The sequence below is a fragment of the Osmerus eperlanus genome, chromosome 12, assembly GCF_963692335.1.
Source record: "Osmerus eperlanus chromosome 12, fOsmEpe2.1, whole genome shotgun sequence".
NCBI lineage: Eukaryota > Metazoa > Chordata > Actinopteri > Osmeriformes > Osmeridae > Osmerus > Osmerus eperlanus.
In genome coordinates, this window is record NC_085029.1 from 2,860,142 (window position 1) to 2,875,849 (window position 15,708).

Here is a 15,708-nt window from a genome sequence, read left to right on the forward strand (position 1 = left end):
GGCGCCCGTTGGACGTTTTGTGGCTGACGCGGGGTCTTCAAAAGAACCGGTGAGATATTCTTTTGGTTACTGTGTGATATTGAGTTGTCTAAATGTGTGTTATTTAGGCTATTGTCAATAATTCGGTTAAGTAAGTAATTGGGCAGAGGTAAAACTGTCCTGTACGTGTAAAGTCGTACGAATTAATAAGGTAAGGTTGTTGAACCTACCTTTTACGTGAAAGTCGTAAAAAAAAATGTCTGCAGAAGTGTGTCGACGGACACACACAGAGGTAGTGTTGTTGACGAACAAACACATAGAGGGAGATAAATTCACATGTTATATCGTGTTATGTGTCTTTTTGAGACCCTAAGGATTAGAATATGTTGGGTTAGTGATAGTTTGAGAAATTGTATTGGCATTGGTGCAGTTCTTATTTATTAACGGCCTAAACGTGATTCTAAGTCCCGAGAGAAAAGTATACTTGTGAGGAAATCAGCTGTGTGAGTGAGTGTTTACAAAGGGTTTGAGTCCCTGAAGGTGGAGAACAAGAAAGATAGGATGTATCCTGAGGGATTTTCAAAACAAAGGTTTGAGTTGTTTACACACGTGTTCATTTTTGTTTTATATGTTTTTTGAGGTTAAAAGAAGTATGAGTAACTAATGGTGTCTATTATTCAAGCTATATACAAATTACAAAAAAGGAGTAATTGTGTCTTTATTTTCCGTCGTTGGTTATCGTTTATGGATTGTAATTCTGAAAATGAATGGTCTGGAGGCAGAATTGACCTGTCCAAACATCGATTACATGAAGCAAAAGTATGGTAACGATAGTTTATTGCAAATGCAAATATGGATTGATAAATGTGGATTTTCGAGTGTGGAGTCGTTTTGTTTTAAGGACCTTATTGTATTGCGAAATGGGTTCGTGGAGAGAAATAGATACACAATTTTTTTTGGAAGTGTAGAAAAGAATAGATTTTAGCCTGATTGGAGAGCTTTTTTTCTGATTGGATGGAGATAGGTAGAGGGATAAAGAAATATTAGGACAGAATAGTGTGGGGAATTTTTCATCTATTTCCCCACAGATTCACGATTGAGATTTTCTGGCTGTTCCGCTAACAAATTTCGCCTCATCCGCAGCCAGGGGTGTTGCGGCAGGATGCGCGGGCGCATGAGGGTTTGCGGGAATGCGAGAACAGAATACGAAGAGGTCAGACATTTGCCATTTCTTCTGACAGCCGGTTATATCTAGGAAAAGTCAAGAAAGTAGGATCCTGGAATGTTTTTTATAGATTTGCTTTGGATTCCCGCAAAGATTGAAGCTTGTGCCTTGAATTGCAATTGCCATTGTGTTTTAAAGAAGGAAAGGTTAAAGTCCTCTCCGGAACAAAGGGTTTGAGTCCCTGTTGTGTTTGGAATAAGCGTGTTGTGGGCTATGGTCAAAGCTGATGCAGAGCGTGTTGACATGCTGTTGAAAAAACGTGTAGGCCAACACGAATTGCTAGGTAAGGTCAATCCTAAATGCGTGCTTTAACCCTCGTGCTGCCTTCGGGTCACATGACCCAAAGGTTCATAACGAACCATCGTTGTGTTTACCCAATTTTACCCAATACAAAAACAAATTAAAATAATTTTCTTTTAACCTTTGCAATGTGGGGGGTCTGAGACAGCCCAACGGTTAAAAGAAAATGCTTCACTTTGTCTTTGTATGCGGTAAATCTGTCGCAATACGACGGTGGGTCACAATGACTGATGGGTCAGAATGACCCGAAGATAACACAAGGGTTAATTGTGGGAATTTGAGCAAAATGTACGTGAATGTCCGGAGATGTGTCATCTTTGTTGAAAGTTTTCTAGAAATTGTGAGCGAACTCTCAAATCAGAGGGGTTCGTGACCGGAAGTTGAGTTTCGAAATGGTGGCGTACAATGTTTATCGGTTATGACACTGTTGGTAGAGGAGAGACGATTGTTTTACAACTCTGTGTTAACCGTTATATGTTTGATGTTAGACTTTACATCGGTCTGATTACCGCCAGAAGGCATTTGTTTTTGAAGACGGAGACATTCTGTTTTGAAAATGCTAATGTTAATTCTTTGACTGAATTCTCCACTTGAAAAGAGGCACATGCGCTTGAGCCTAGCGGAAGTTGATTCTTTCAGTGAAGCTCATTCTGCGTGCAGTGCCCACACATGAGTGCAAAAAATCAAATTAAAAAAAATATATATATATATCACTCATTTTATAGAGAATTTGACGTTGAATTGTGAAGTATATTGGTTGGGAAAACAGATGTGTGTTTCTGTTTCTTTGTCGAACTTAAGAAAATATTGTGTGTTGCCATACTCTTGATTTGGAAATTATGTACAGACCGATTTTCTATATTATGAGCTTGATTCGTTGTTGAATAACGCGCTGGAAATTTAGTGTTTGGGTAGGATAATTGGTAAAAGGCCAGTTTTGGCAATAAAAGCGGTATTCATTTTAAGAATTACAATCCCGGGGTTATTGAAACTTTTATAGAAAGTTATGTGTTCAAACGGAAATGTTATGTTGTTTAAGGAAATTTTTTGTTTATGTCTGGAAATGTTCGATGGTTTTATTTTTAATTTTGTGGGAGTTCACAGATGTTACTGTTGTTTAAAGAAATATGTAAAGGGTTCTGAAGTGATTAGAAAGATTGAGCCAGTCCGAGGGACTGAAGTGTATACAAGGGGAACTAGTTCGAGAGACCGAATTGCGTTTGTTGTTAAGGGCAAGGGTGCTACATATGTGTGTTTATTGCTGCTGAGATGATTTGTTGAAATGTGTTGGGTTTGGTGGTATTCATATTTACCTATTTAAATGGACTTGAAGTTGAAGCTTTGTCCAACCAGAATGCTAATACATGGGTAAACTGTCGTTCTCTGACGAGTGATATTAGGTGCATATGTAGATTTCGGAGCCTAATTTTTAATGGTTGATAGACTTGTAAAGAAAATCCAGGCTGTGATTGTTGGTTAATGGCTAATGGTGAAAACGTGGAGGAAGTGCATTTTGTTCTGTCCTGAGACAAAGGAGAGTCCAGGAAGTTGAATTTGCAACTATGGCAACAAAATTGGCTAACAAACTAACAGACCGACAGGCGGGTACAGGCTAGTAAAGGAATTGCAGCTTGATATTTGAGATCCAGGATGAGTAACCGCATGACGCATGCGCAGATGGAAATTGAGAAATTGACTAAGACGAAAATTTAGAGAAATAGATAAATTTGAAGCGAATTTACATATTAATTTGGTTACTTTTGAAATATGTTACGTGATGAGTATTTTGAGACATTTGCTAACAAGGTTTTGTTTGTTTGAGGACATTTTAAATGAGTTTCAGAAATTCCGAGGAAAGGTGGGGGCTAAAAAAAAAAAAGTCCCGTTACGATGAGTTTTACAAAGGTGATCCCAGAGGGTGTAATTCTGCATACTTATGTGAGTATTAATGGTGAAAGATGTGTCCGTTTAGATGAATTCGAAGTTTGGTGGTTTACGAATGTATGATTTAACATTTGTCCTAAATCCTAGCCAAACAGGGAGGTAGAAGCCTTTCAGACCAGGACTTGTATTTACGAGCGGAAAATCTGTGATGTGTGATGGTATCCATAAAAATGCAGAAATTAGACCCTGGTTCATAAATGAGTTCTAATTGGATTGGAAAAGTTATACTTTAGCAAAATTAAGTGAATAGATAGTAAACGCCAACCATCTGTGTTGTTTAAAAGAAGAAAAAAAAAGAGAAAAAAGGTTGAGAGTTTTTTGCTTTGTTCCAGAGGGCGCTGTTTGTTTGATTCGAGTTTTGAAATGCGCGGTTGTTTATTTGAGTTGATTCACTGAGTACTAACAAAGAGTAATTGAGATAGCTGGTAAATATAGGAATATTCAAAGGTGTATACATTACATGCTTTGATGAAACTTTTAAGGAGTTAAAGAATAAGGTTTTGTTCTACGGGTTTATGTTAAATTGTGAATTTAAAGGTTTAAAAGAAAAAGGGAGAGTTTATATTTTCTTTTGTCTTAAGGGCATGGTACAATGTTTTGGGATAAACAGTTAGGCTGTGATGAGGTTGTTTTATTATGGTATTGGTTCATAAAGAGGGTTATGATAATTTGGTTTTGAAATAATTTGGGAAGACTCATTAAGTCTGATAAATTGTGGTGTGATGGTTGGAACGAAGTAGCTTGTTCTGGACTGCAGCCAAAGCAAGTTATGAAGTTCTACCTATCTAACCTATATAGAAATATAGATGGGGTATAAGTTTGGCTAATGGTTACATTAAGAATATTTTATGGTCTATGTTTTATTTTGGAATCATACAGATTAAATTCTGGTTTAGGGTAGTGATGCTAATTTTCTACATGTCTTGGAAAAAGAGAGATTTGATTTGGTGAATTTAAATACAAAAAAAAAATTAAAAGGGAATCTGAAATATAAAGGTATTCATTTGAACTGTCCCTAAAGGTTTTTTTTTTATAAGAAAAGATAATATGAGACTAAAAGATGGGGTAATTTGGTTGTTTTCTAAAATAGTTTTATTTTATACAAATTGGTTCAAAAGTTGTTTTCTTCAGTGTAAGCTTGTTAATTCCTAAAAGGGAAAAGAGTTAAAATATGTACTGATAGTTAAATACATCATTGGTGTTACATATGATTTTGGGAAAGGTATGGAAACAGGAAGTTTCTTAGTTTGATCTGGGACACAACTTGCTGTATGCAAATGTGGAATTCACTCTAACAATTATGATTATTCCACAGGGAAAATGCTAGTGCTGATACTAGCTGGAGCAGTTTCTAGATTGCCTGAATGCATTGATGAACTAACTAGAATATGTTTTTGATGTTGATATGTTTACAGGAAGTGATGAGATGATGTTGCTATGTCCGGATGAGCCTAACTTGACAAATTTGGGCTTACAGGACTCTTTTGAGGAAAATTGTTGTGTGACCTTGATACAACATTTGTTACAGATTCTTTAAGGGAAGCGCAGGCTTCTTAGAGAGGAAGAGGTGACGTTTAGGAATTTATGACTGACTGATGACTGACTGATCCAAACAGAGAGTGACTATGGGGGTTTTATGGTTTTATAAATTTAGCTTCAGTAGTTTGGATTTGTGATAGGACTGTGAGGGTTTGATATGATATTGCTGAGTTGAAAATATTGGACTGTATTTAACCCAGAGTGAGAATTTTGTTTTGTTTGACTATATTTGATAAGAATTACAGAATACAGCGGACAGATGGAGAAAGGAATGGTGGAATGGAGATTCAAACTTGGACTAATCCACAAGAAAATGCGTTTTGGAAAAAGGAAGGATATGAGAATATAAAATGGAGGTTGTATGGTCTGCATAAAACATTTATCTTGAGATTTTGCTAAGTTAACACATGGAAAGATCATGCCTCTACAGTTTGTGTGATATCAAGAATCCATTATTTTAGCATACAAGAGGATTTGTAATGGATGCATAGTCATTTTGTCAGTTCTTCATATGTGGGATAAGTATTATGAGAAAAGGAATTTAAACACGATAAGCTTCACAGTTAAGGTTAGAGAAACTATTTGGGTATTGATAGATGGATTTTGTAGAGTTCAATTTTTGGAGAAGTGATACTGTTTAATGATTGTTGATGGGAAGAAGTTTTAGACTTCTCAGGGGCTCAGTGATCAAGCTTTTGTTAATTTAGATTATTCTTCGATGGGATTTTTCTTTGAGGTTATGTAATGATAATGGGTCACACTTGTTTAAGGAAGTTATTTTGGTGTTGATAGGATTCAACATTGTGTTAATCACTTCAGTTGAATGAGAGAACAGAACTTTGAAGACGAAGTCAGACGACAAGAAGTCAGTTACCTTTAACTGACCTCTGTGAGAATGTGCTTGTTTATCACTGTGCAACCTTTTTGGAGTCTATTTTGTGTGAGATTCACAGGCAGGTGAAGGAGGCTATTCCTATGACTGGACCGCTGCATGATTTGATACCAGATGACTGGATCGTGGTGAAGGACCTGAAACGCCTGGAGGAACCCAAGGTGGACGGGGCCATACCAGATTCTCCTGACGACTAATCCGGTGGTTAAGATCGGAGAGGAGAGCAACGTGGATACACGCTAACCATTGCAAGCGTGCACCTTGTCTGGAGACGGAAGCAGAGGATACGCGTTCTGCGTAGTACCAAGGAAATTTCCGAGCTGTACGCGAAGTGCAGTGTCGTTGAAAGTTGCCCTGAGCAATTTGATCGTCGTTTGCAATCGATTCGACTAGACTACACCGCCTGACAGAAGTTTGCCTACATTCAACTGAAGATGGCCACTACGGATGCACGACCATGGCATCAGTTCCGACAACCTGGACTTTGAGGTATACGGGGTGCAGTGGGTTTTGTCTTGGGAATGGCATTTCTTATTGCTCTTAATGTATTTTCGCTTTTGTATTTTAATAAAAGTATGCATAATTCTGATGATACTATGACAATAGATCCAATGACTTCAACTGTTTCACCTGCAACGTTCCAGATGTTGAAAAGTGATGAGAGAGAGGTTGTAGATGAAATGGAATCGGAGATGGAGTTTAATTCTTGGTATAAGTTAGCAACATATTCAGTAAAACAAGTTTTAGGCGAAGAACACCCACCATGTGTGTATTGCCAGCCACTTAAGGATGTTCCACTGATTATGCCAGCTCCATTTAATTCAACTAGTTGTTATGATTTTAATTACCATCGAATTATTTCAGGTGACATTGATAAAACGAGATGTGTGGACAGTAGTCATCTGGTTTTGTTCAGGAATTGTCCAGTCTGTCCCACTAACTGCTATCATTACCAGAGTTCTAGTGCTTGGTATTTAAATTCCAATCTAGGATGTGCAGCAGTACATCCTATGCTTACTGGACCAATTGAGAACGAGGGAACGGAAGATGTTCTGATTGATTTTGTTATAGTTCCAGGGCAAAAGTTTGAGTGTTTCGAGAAAAGTTCCGATATTGTTAAAACAGTATTCGTGGGGAACTTTAGTGAAGGGAAAGTAAAGATTGGAACTTGTGGACATACTTGGGTGGTAAATCCATACTGTGAGGCGATGCAGTTTAGAGATGTTAATGGGACTTTACACCCTTGTTACAAGTATAGAAGCTCTGTTCGTGTGGATAGTGAGGGAAAACATCATACTCCACCACCTTCTGGCCCATTGGTATATCCAGGACGCGATATAGCTGATATATTTTGGTATTGTGGGGGTAGAATTAGATCACGTTTACCAAAAGGATGGGTGGGAGTGTGTGCTAAGGTGATGTTAGTTAGTAAGACGTTGATTAAGCCTTTAGGAAATGTGACGGTTGATTCAGGCAGACAGAGACGAGCTGCTCCTGTTGGATCTTTTGATAGTGGAATTTACATAGATGATATTGGAGTACCAAGAGGGGTGCCTACTGAGTTTAAAGCTAGAAATCAGGTAGCTGCAGGACTAGAATCATTCTTTTGCGTACATTGTACGGTTAACAAAAATGTGGATTGGATTAATTATATATATTATAATCAGCAAAGTTTTATTAATTACACTGTTGATGCGATTTCTGGATTATCAGAACAATTGGCTAAGACTTCAGAGATGGCATGGCAAAACAGGATTGCTCTAGACATGTTGTTGGCTGAAAAAGGGGGTGTTTGTGTACTTTTCAATAATACATGTTGTACGTACATTCCCAATAATACAGCGAGTGATGGGTCAGTCACTAAAGCATTATCAAGCATGCGTACTTTGAGATTAGAATTGTCTGAACATTCTGGATTTGATGATTCAAAAGGAGTTTGGTCATGGATTGACGGTTCTTGGGAAATGTTTGGTAAATGGAAGGCAGTTCTTCTGTCTGTTTTGTGTGGAATAGGTGTCATTTTGTTGATACTATTGTTTTTGGCTTGTTGTCTGTTTCCCTGTGTAAGGAAGATTGTGGAAAAGATAATGGCTAAATCATTTGCTGTTCAAATGATGAACTATAGTCCCTTAGAGGATTCTGACTGGGTTCCACCATTTAAGGATGAAGAGGCTACTGTGAGTGATATGTAATTCTCTTGTTATTTTTGGGGTTATGTTTGATTAAAGGGGGTTACTTTATTTTCTTGCCTCCATATCTGTATGGATGTTTTATATTTTTGTATGCTTATGCTTTTGTATGCCTTTGTTGTTTAAAAAGAAAAAGTAAGGAATGTGATGGCATTTTTTGATATAGTTACTAAGAATGTATTTTTAATAGACTGAGGTTGTGTTTAAACAAATGGATGTTGCAGTTGGTCTTAAGGTATTTATGGTGTTGGGTTATGATGCCTGATTGAGAAGCTAGGGGCACGGAGGTTGGGGGATGTTTGAGTTCTGTGGCCTAAAGGGAGATGGGTCAGTTGATCTAGCAGCCCTGACCTTTTGGCCGAGGAGATTGTGTCCTGTGTCCTGTTTGTGTTTCATTAAGGGTATCTTTACTGTCCTCATTTAGAGAAAGAGCCGTGACATCAAAAGACTTTGGTCACTTGACCTGGGGGGTTATATTGTCTTAACTGTCACTGAGCAGTGCTGACCAATCACAGAGTTCAGAAAAACCATTTGATCTAAAGTTTATATAAGGCAGGGTTTTAGGGTTGTTCTGGATCACTCTGGCGAACGACCTGTGGCTAGCACCTCCTTCGTTATGACTGATCACAAAGTACTTTGTTAAATCATGATCTGTATAAGCAAAATAAATTGTAATAAACCCACATCTCTTGACTACTCAGATCTACACAGTGCCGCTTGAATTTCCACCATTACAGGAAACAAGCAGGCGAAGGCGTTGGATGGGGGTGGGGGGGGTGGTGATATCTGTAGTAGGTGAAAGTTAATGTGTGAGTAGGTCTGGGTTGGCACCCTTGACCTAGGCCACAATCAGTCCGATTTTCCCTATGCAGATTGTGTTGGCCAGGAGACATCCTTGGTCATGACCCGGGCAGAGACCAAACCACAGATGTCGGTGGGGGGGGGGGGGAGGGAAGAGCAAGATAGTCTCGCTTCAGCGCTCTCCAGGGGAGTTGTTTTCCAGCGACGGCCTTGGCCAAGGCCTGTGCTGGTTACGGGGCCGAAAGTGGATAAGATTGGGGTAGTTGTTTTGACGAGTAGCCGCAACTCAATTTTCACGTCCACCCTTCAGGAAGGTCTCCATGTCCTCCATCTTCCTTTGCAGAGCCGCAAACTTATCCCTGTTGTAATCAATGCTGCGTTGTAAGTTCACAGTCTGAGCTCCAACAACTCTGCCCACCGCATCAATCATGTCGGGCAGCCTAACGGGGCTTTTGATGGCTGCAGCCGTTTCCTTGATTTTCCGATATACAAAGCCAGCGCCTATTCCAAACAGCAGAAAGCCTGTAATCATGGTTCCGAATATGAAGATGTCTTCAACGTCCTCCACGGAAAGTGCCGCTAGACACACGACACGCCAATTCTCCCACGCGTCCATCGTGTAGCCAGCTGCGAACGTCCCGTCCGGACAGTTGGGTTCCCCCGAACCCGAGCTTCTCTTCGAGAAGATGGTGTCAATTGCATTGAGAGACCAGCTAATTAATTCCATGCTTCTAGTTTCGGAGAGTGATGATGAGAGAGTATCTTGAGACAAGACAAGACACAACCAAGCAGGGAAGGTCAGGGAGGGGAGGAGAGAAAAATTCGACCGCCTTCGTCGAGAGCCAAAGAAGAGCCTTGTAAACATCAGGACTACAACTCCTGTGGATTTATTTCCCACTTTTCTGCTTCCAGCGGCAGTATTAGTGGGAATTATAGTCAAAGCCACCCTTGGCTTTGTCCTAGCAGCGAAGCGTCGTAGGAGAGGCAAACGAGCCGGTGCACTGGTGCGACTTCGTCGGCGCAGAGCACGCACAGCATTACCGGGGATATTTCTCTCCAACGTGCGCTCGCTGAGCAACAAACTGGATGAACTTCAGCTACTGGTGTGGAAAAACTTGGAGACTTTCATTCTTCTTTTGTTTTGTGCTTTACGGAGACATGGCTGAGTGAACTGATCCCAGACTCTGACCTACAGCTAGCAGGTTTTAAACTGCTGAGACCGGATCGTGACTGTTCTTTCCGGCAAAACGAAAGGCGGTGGAATTTGTTTTTACATTAACAGTGGCTGGTGTGAAGATGTGACAGTGATTCTGAAGCACTGTTCTCCTGATGTGGAATAATTCACTCAAGAACTCCCCAAATACAGACAATTCATCAAATGCCCTACCAGAGAAGGAAACACCTTGGATCACTGCTACTCTACAATCAGCAAAGCATACCATGCGGTCCCCCGAGCAGCACTGGGTCACTCTGACCACGCCATGGTCCACCTGATTCCTGCATACAGGCAGAAGCTAAAACGCTGTAAGCCTGCTGTGAGGACATCAAAACAGTGGACCAGTGAAGCTATGGAGGATCTGCGGGCGTGCTTGGACTGCACTGACTGGGATATGTTCATGACTGCCTCCAATAGTCTGGATGAGCTCACGGAGACTGTGACATCATACATCAGCTTCTGTGAGGACTGCTGTATACCAACACACACCAGGGTGAGCTACAACAACGACAAACCCTGGTTTACAGCTAAACTCAGAAGGTTGAGGTCAGAGAAAGAGGCAGCGTTTAGGAGTGGGGACAGGGACAGATTCAAGGAGTGGAAGAACAGGTTTAGCAAGGTGGTGAGAGAGGCTAAACGACTGTACTCGGAGAGACTAAAACACCAATTCTCTGCAAACGACTCTGCTTCTGTCTGGAGAGGGCTCAGGCAGATTACCAACTTCAAGCCCAGAGCCCCCCACTCCACTAACGACTCCCGCCTGGCCAACGACCTGAATGAGTTCTACTGCAGATTTGAAAGACAATTAGACAGTCCTGAACTACCCCTTCCCACCCACGAGGCCTCCCCCCTCTACAGTGATGACTCTCTCCATTCAGGAGAGTGAAGTTAACCCTTGTGTTATCTTCGGGTCATTCTGACCCATCAGTCATTGTGACCCACCGTCGTATTGCGACAGATTTACCGCATACAAAGACAAAGTGAAGCATTTTCTTTTAACCGTTGGGCTGTCTCAGACCCCCCACATTGCAAAGGTTAAAATAAAATTATTTTAATTTGTTTTTGTATTGGGTAAAATTGGGTAAACACAACGATGGTTCGTTATGAACCTTTGGGTCATGTGACCCGAAGGCAGCACGAGGGTTAACAGACTTTTTAAGAGGCAGAATCCCCGCAAAGCAGCTGGGCCAGACTCTGTCTCTCCTGCCAGCCTCAAGAACTGCGCTGACCAGCTGTCTCCGGTGTTTACCTACATCTTTAACACCTCCCTTGAGACATGCCATGTGCCAGCCTGTCTCAAGTCCTCCACCATCATCCCTGTGCCCAAAAAGCCAAGGCCAACAGGACATAATGACTACAGACCCGTCGCCCTGACCTCTGTGGTAATGAAGTCTTTCGAGCGCCTGGTGCTGGCACACCTCAAATCTATCACAGACCCTCTACTGGACCCCCTGCAATTTGCCTACAGAGCCAACAGGTCTGTGGACAACGCAGTTAACATGGCCCTTCACTTCACCCTACAGCACCTGGACTCCCCAGCATCCTACGCCAGGATCCTGTTTGTGGACTTCAGCTCTGCCTTCAACACCATCATCCCCGCCCTGCGGAGACAAGCTATCCCAGCTGAACGTACCTGATTCCACCTGCAGGTGGATCACAGACATCCTGTCTGACAGGAAGCAGTGCGTTAAGCTGGGGAAACACGTCTCTGACTACCGGTCCATCAGCACCGGATCTCCTCAGGGCTGCGTCCTTTCCCCTCTGCTCTTCTCCCTTTACACCAACAGCTGCACCTCCAGTCATCCACCCTCATTGGGCTCATCTCTGGTGGGGACAAGTCTGATTATATGTGGGAAGCTGACAACCTGGTGACCTGGTATAGCCAGAACAACCTCGAGCTCAATGCTCTTAAGACAGTAGAGATGGTTGTGGACTTCAGAAAGAATACAGCCCCGGGAACACGTGGGCGTTGGTGTGATGCAGACGTGATATTCCGCAGCTCTCAACAGGTGGACTTTATATTGATCCAAAAATACCAATAAGCCAATGTTTTACTATTGAAATAGTTGCAGGACGTTTATTTCAAGTTTCAAAGCCATATTTTTTACGTTTTCAATCTCAAATATGTCGGGTTTAGGCAAAACTAAGTCGAAGACGCAGCGGGCTACATCTTCTGCCTCGGCTAACCAACTGACTCATGCTGATGAGGAAGACGTTGTAACCGCAACCATGCTCCATGATATAATAAAGTATTTGAAAGCGGACATCTGTAGCTCAATTGAGTCTGCAGTCAAGGGATTCCAAGCTGAATTTGCTTGGAATCTTGCTGCTGTTAAGGCAGAGATAACTACAACAACAAATGTTGAATCTGGAAATTGGTCCTATAGCACCCCCACTTAACCCTTGTGTTATCTTCGGGTCATTCTGACCCATCAGTCATTGTGACCCACCGTCGTATTGCGACAAATTTACCTCATACAAAAACAAAGTGAAGCATTTTCTTTTAACTGTCGGGCTGTCTCAGACCCCCCACATTGGAATGGTTAAAAGAAAATTATTTGTATTTGTTTTTGTATTGGGTAAAATTGGGTAAACACAACGATGGTTCGTTATGAACCTTTGGGTCATGTGACCCGAAGGCAGCACGAGGGTTAAACAGAAGCTCTGTAGAGTATACCCAATGGAATAACAACATTCCACAGAGGCTACTGTATAAGGCTGAAGTTCTAAATATGCCTACATTTGTATGCTGTTATCCTCCATACAGATGAAAAGTTTGAATAAAATGTTCGTTCGTTCGTTATCTGCCGCTTGTCCGGGGGTCGGGTCGCGGGGGCAGCAACCTATAAGCAGGGAGGCCCAGACTTCCCTGAATAAAATGTATTAAATAGAATGGACATGTAGAACCAAAAAGGCTATATTGCTTGGTAACTAGTGTCTACTTTACATGATTTTCTTATAGTCATTGTGCACAGAAAAACAACTCTAAACTGGGGTCTTTCGGTTAACATAAAATTATTTGTGTCATTGCGCATGATTAAACTGTTTAAACCGATGTTGCGTGGTATCGTTCTTCTATGGACGTGAAGGGCACTTCTTTGGTTTCGACTTGTGTTTTGTTTTCAAATCAACCCAAAGAAATCTAGATACCCCAAGCATGCATCAGTCTTACAAAATAAAATATTATTTGAGGTCCATCCATACTGTCGATATGAATCAAGTCCCCAGGTTCCCTCTAGCGGTAAAACATGAAATCGCCAAGAGAAGCATTTCATTCGCATTTGCATTGAGTGAAAGAACAATCAATGCAAAAACTGTTTACTAAATAACTTGGTGATGTAGGCCTAATAATGCTTTGGTGTCTTGTATTGTAGCCAACATTTTCACATAGTTGTAATAGACACTATGAGAAAGGCACTGTCACGGTGAATGAGCCACGATTAAGATGTAAAACCTGAAAAACCTGTTGGGTGATACATTTACAACAATCTAATCACAGCTGATCGCTCTCGTTCGTTCGTTCTCTCTCTCTCTCTCTCTCTCTCTCTCTCTCTCTCTCTCTCTCTCTCTCTCTCTCTCTCTCTCTCTCTCTCTCTCTCTCTCTCTCTCTCTCTCTCTCTCTCTCTCTCTCTCTCTCTCACACACACACACACACACCTGTACACCTGACCAGGTGACAATCGCTGACGTAACGCCTCTCTCATTGTCAGCTCGGGCATCACCTTGGGTTTGGCCACGGAAGAATGAGGAAGAGAACTTTTCTCCCGAAAACTCAAATGAACTAACCTCACTTCCATAGAATATCTGGTATAAACTTTGAGAATCGAGTTATGTTACACTATATGTACAAAGTGTAACAGACACCGTATTTCCTCAAGTATAGTTAGCCTTCTGTTTACAATGGTCCAAGGTTTTGGAGGCTGGTGGACACGGTTGTTGGAGCGGCGTCAGTCGGAACTAAACTTCACGTTGCTGCTGCTGTGCTATGTACTCTACCTGTTGTTTGGCGCCGGGGTCTTTTCAGCGGTCGAGCGTCCCTACGAATCTGAGTTACGTGAAAAGCTACAAGCTCTCCGACACAAGTTCCTCCAGGACCATGCTTGCGTGTCGGACGAGCTCCTTGAAAACATACTGTCTCGTGCCCTTCAGGCCAATAACTATGGCGTGTCAATGCTCGGTAACGTCAGCAAATCGAACTGGGACTTTATATCATCGCTTTTCTTTACCAGCACTGTGCTAACCACAACAGGTGAGTTGGACTGTGAACTTGCCATAATCAGTGTGTGTGAGAGAGAAAAGAATTCAAATAACTGCCATCTTGTAAACACATTTTTTATACATTTTCACCTTGTTTGTTTGTGTTGTCTCAGGCTATGGTCACACCGTCCCCTTGTCAGATGGTGGCAAGGCCTTTTGCATACTCTTCTCTCTTCTGGGAATCCCCATCACCCTCCTGTTCATCTCGTCTGTGGTGGAGAGGATCATGGTGGTGGTGACGCGGAGGCCCCTGGCCCACCTCCAGGTGCGGTGGGCAGTGCCCCGGGCGAGGGGCGCTGTGGGCCACGCCCTGAGCCTGACCTTGATTTCGGCTATGCTGCTCTTCTTCTTCCCTGCGCTGGTGTTCCGGGCCTGGGAGAGCAGCTGGAGCTTTCTGGACTCTCTCTACTTCTGCTTCATCTCCCTGACCACTATAGGGCTGGGAGACTATGTGCCAGGGGAGACCCACCCCACCACCACCAACCCACACCGGCTGCTCTACAGGCTGGCCATCACAGGTTGGTTCATGTGAAAGTATTTGTACTGGCTGGGCATCACAGGATGGTTCTTATGACTATATTTCTACTGGCTAGCCATCACAGGTTGGTTCTTATGACTATATTTTTACTGGTTAGCCATCACAGGTTGGTTCTTATGACTATAATTCTACTTGCTAGCCATCACAGGTTGGTTCATCTGACCGTAGTCAGTGTAATCCTCTCTCTCCCTGGTGTGTGTGTGTACCAGTGTACCTTCTGCTGGGTCTGGTGTGTCTGCTAGTGGTGGTGGAGACCTGGTGTGAGGTGCCTCAACTGAAGAGCTTCCGGAAGAAGTTCTACAGAGGGAAGCAGGACGGCCAGATCCCAGAGGACATGGCTGATATGGTGGACGACACAGATGACAATGAGCTGACTGATCACATGACTGCTCCGCCGCTGGGCCTGCCCAACTTCTCCTACGTGTCGGCGCAGGCCGCCTCCCTCCGCCTGGAAGATCCCGCCCCCTTTACTCATCCCCTGGAGACGACCGCGCCTGCCCATGGCAACCACCTCAGGAGATGACAGTCTGTGTCAGGAGGGAACTGCGTGAGTGGGTGAGAGAGTTTCCAGGTCGTGTGTGTGTGAGTGAGAGAGTTTCCAGATATAGATTGTGAGGATAGAGGTAGGTCCCTGATGACAGGTTGTTTGTAATTTTTTTGCAGCACTGTACACTTCCTGCAGTGAAGGGAACTGGCCTTATAAAGATATGTGTGCTTGTGTGTACCGGCCACACTACTGAGTAACTTCTTATCATAACACTCTAGAGGAGCTCTTAGGTCAGCCAGTGCCAACGAATATCCAGGAAAAGGCACCACCCATATATTAAA

At 42.5% G+C, this 15,708-nt stretch overlaps 1 protein-coding gene and 1 long non-coding RNA gene across 3 annotated transcripts in view; both read left to right on the top strand.

Annotated features, from left to right (window-relative positions):
• The window catches only part of LOC134030943 (uncharacterized), a 153,871-nt gene that overhangs the window by 47,118 nt on the left and 91,045 nt on the right, over positions 1 to 15,708 (top strand). The window lies entirely within an intron of this gene.
• Positions 13,781 to 15,594, top strand: LOC134030957 (potassium channel subfamily K member 1-like). Its single transcript, XM_062474390.1, has 3 exons — positions 13,781 to 14,334; positions 14,456 to 14,860; positions 15,090 to 15,594. The coding sequence occupies exons 1-3, from the start codon at positions 13,986 to 13,988 to the stop codon at positions 15,401 to 15,403; spliced, it is 1,068 nt and encodes a 355-aa protein (XP_062330374.1). The 5' UTR covers positions 13,781 to 13,985; the 3' UTR covers positions 15,404 to 15,594.

Bases quoted from the DNA above. Each gene is read 5' to 3' on its own strand.
- LOC134030957 (XM_062474390.1), top strand. From the start codon at position 13,986: ATGGTCCAAGGTTTTGGAGGCTGGTGGACACGGTTGTTGGAGCGGCGT. The intron at 14,335-14,455 runs GTGAGTTGGACT...GTGTTGTCTCAG, and splicing joins CACTGTGCTAACCACAACAG to GCTATGGTCACACCGTCCCC. The intron at 14,861-15,089 runs GTTGGTTCATGT...TGTGTGTACCAG, and splicing joins CTACAGGCTGGCCATCACAG to TGTACCTTCTGCTGGGTCTG.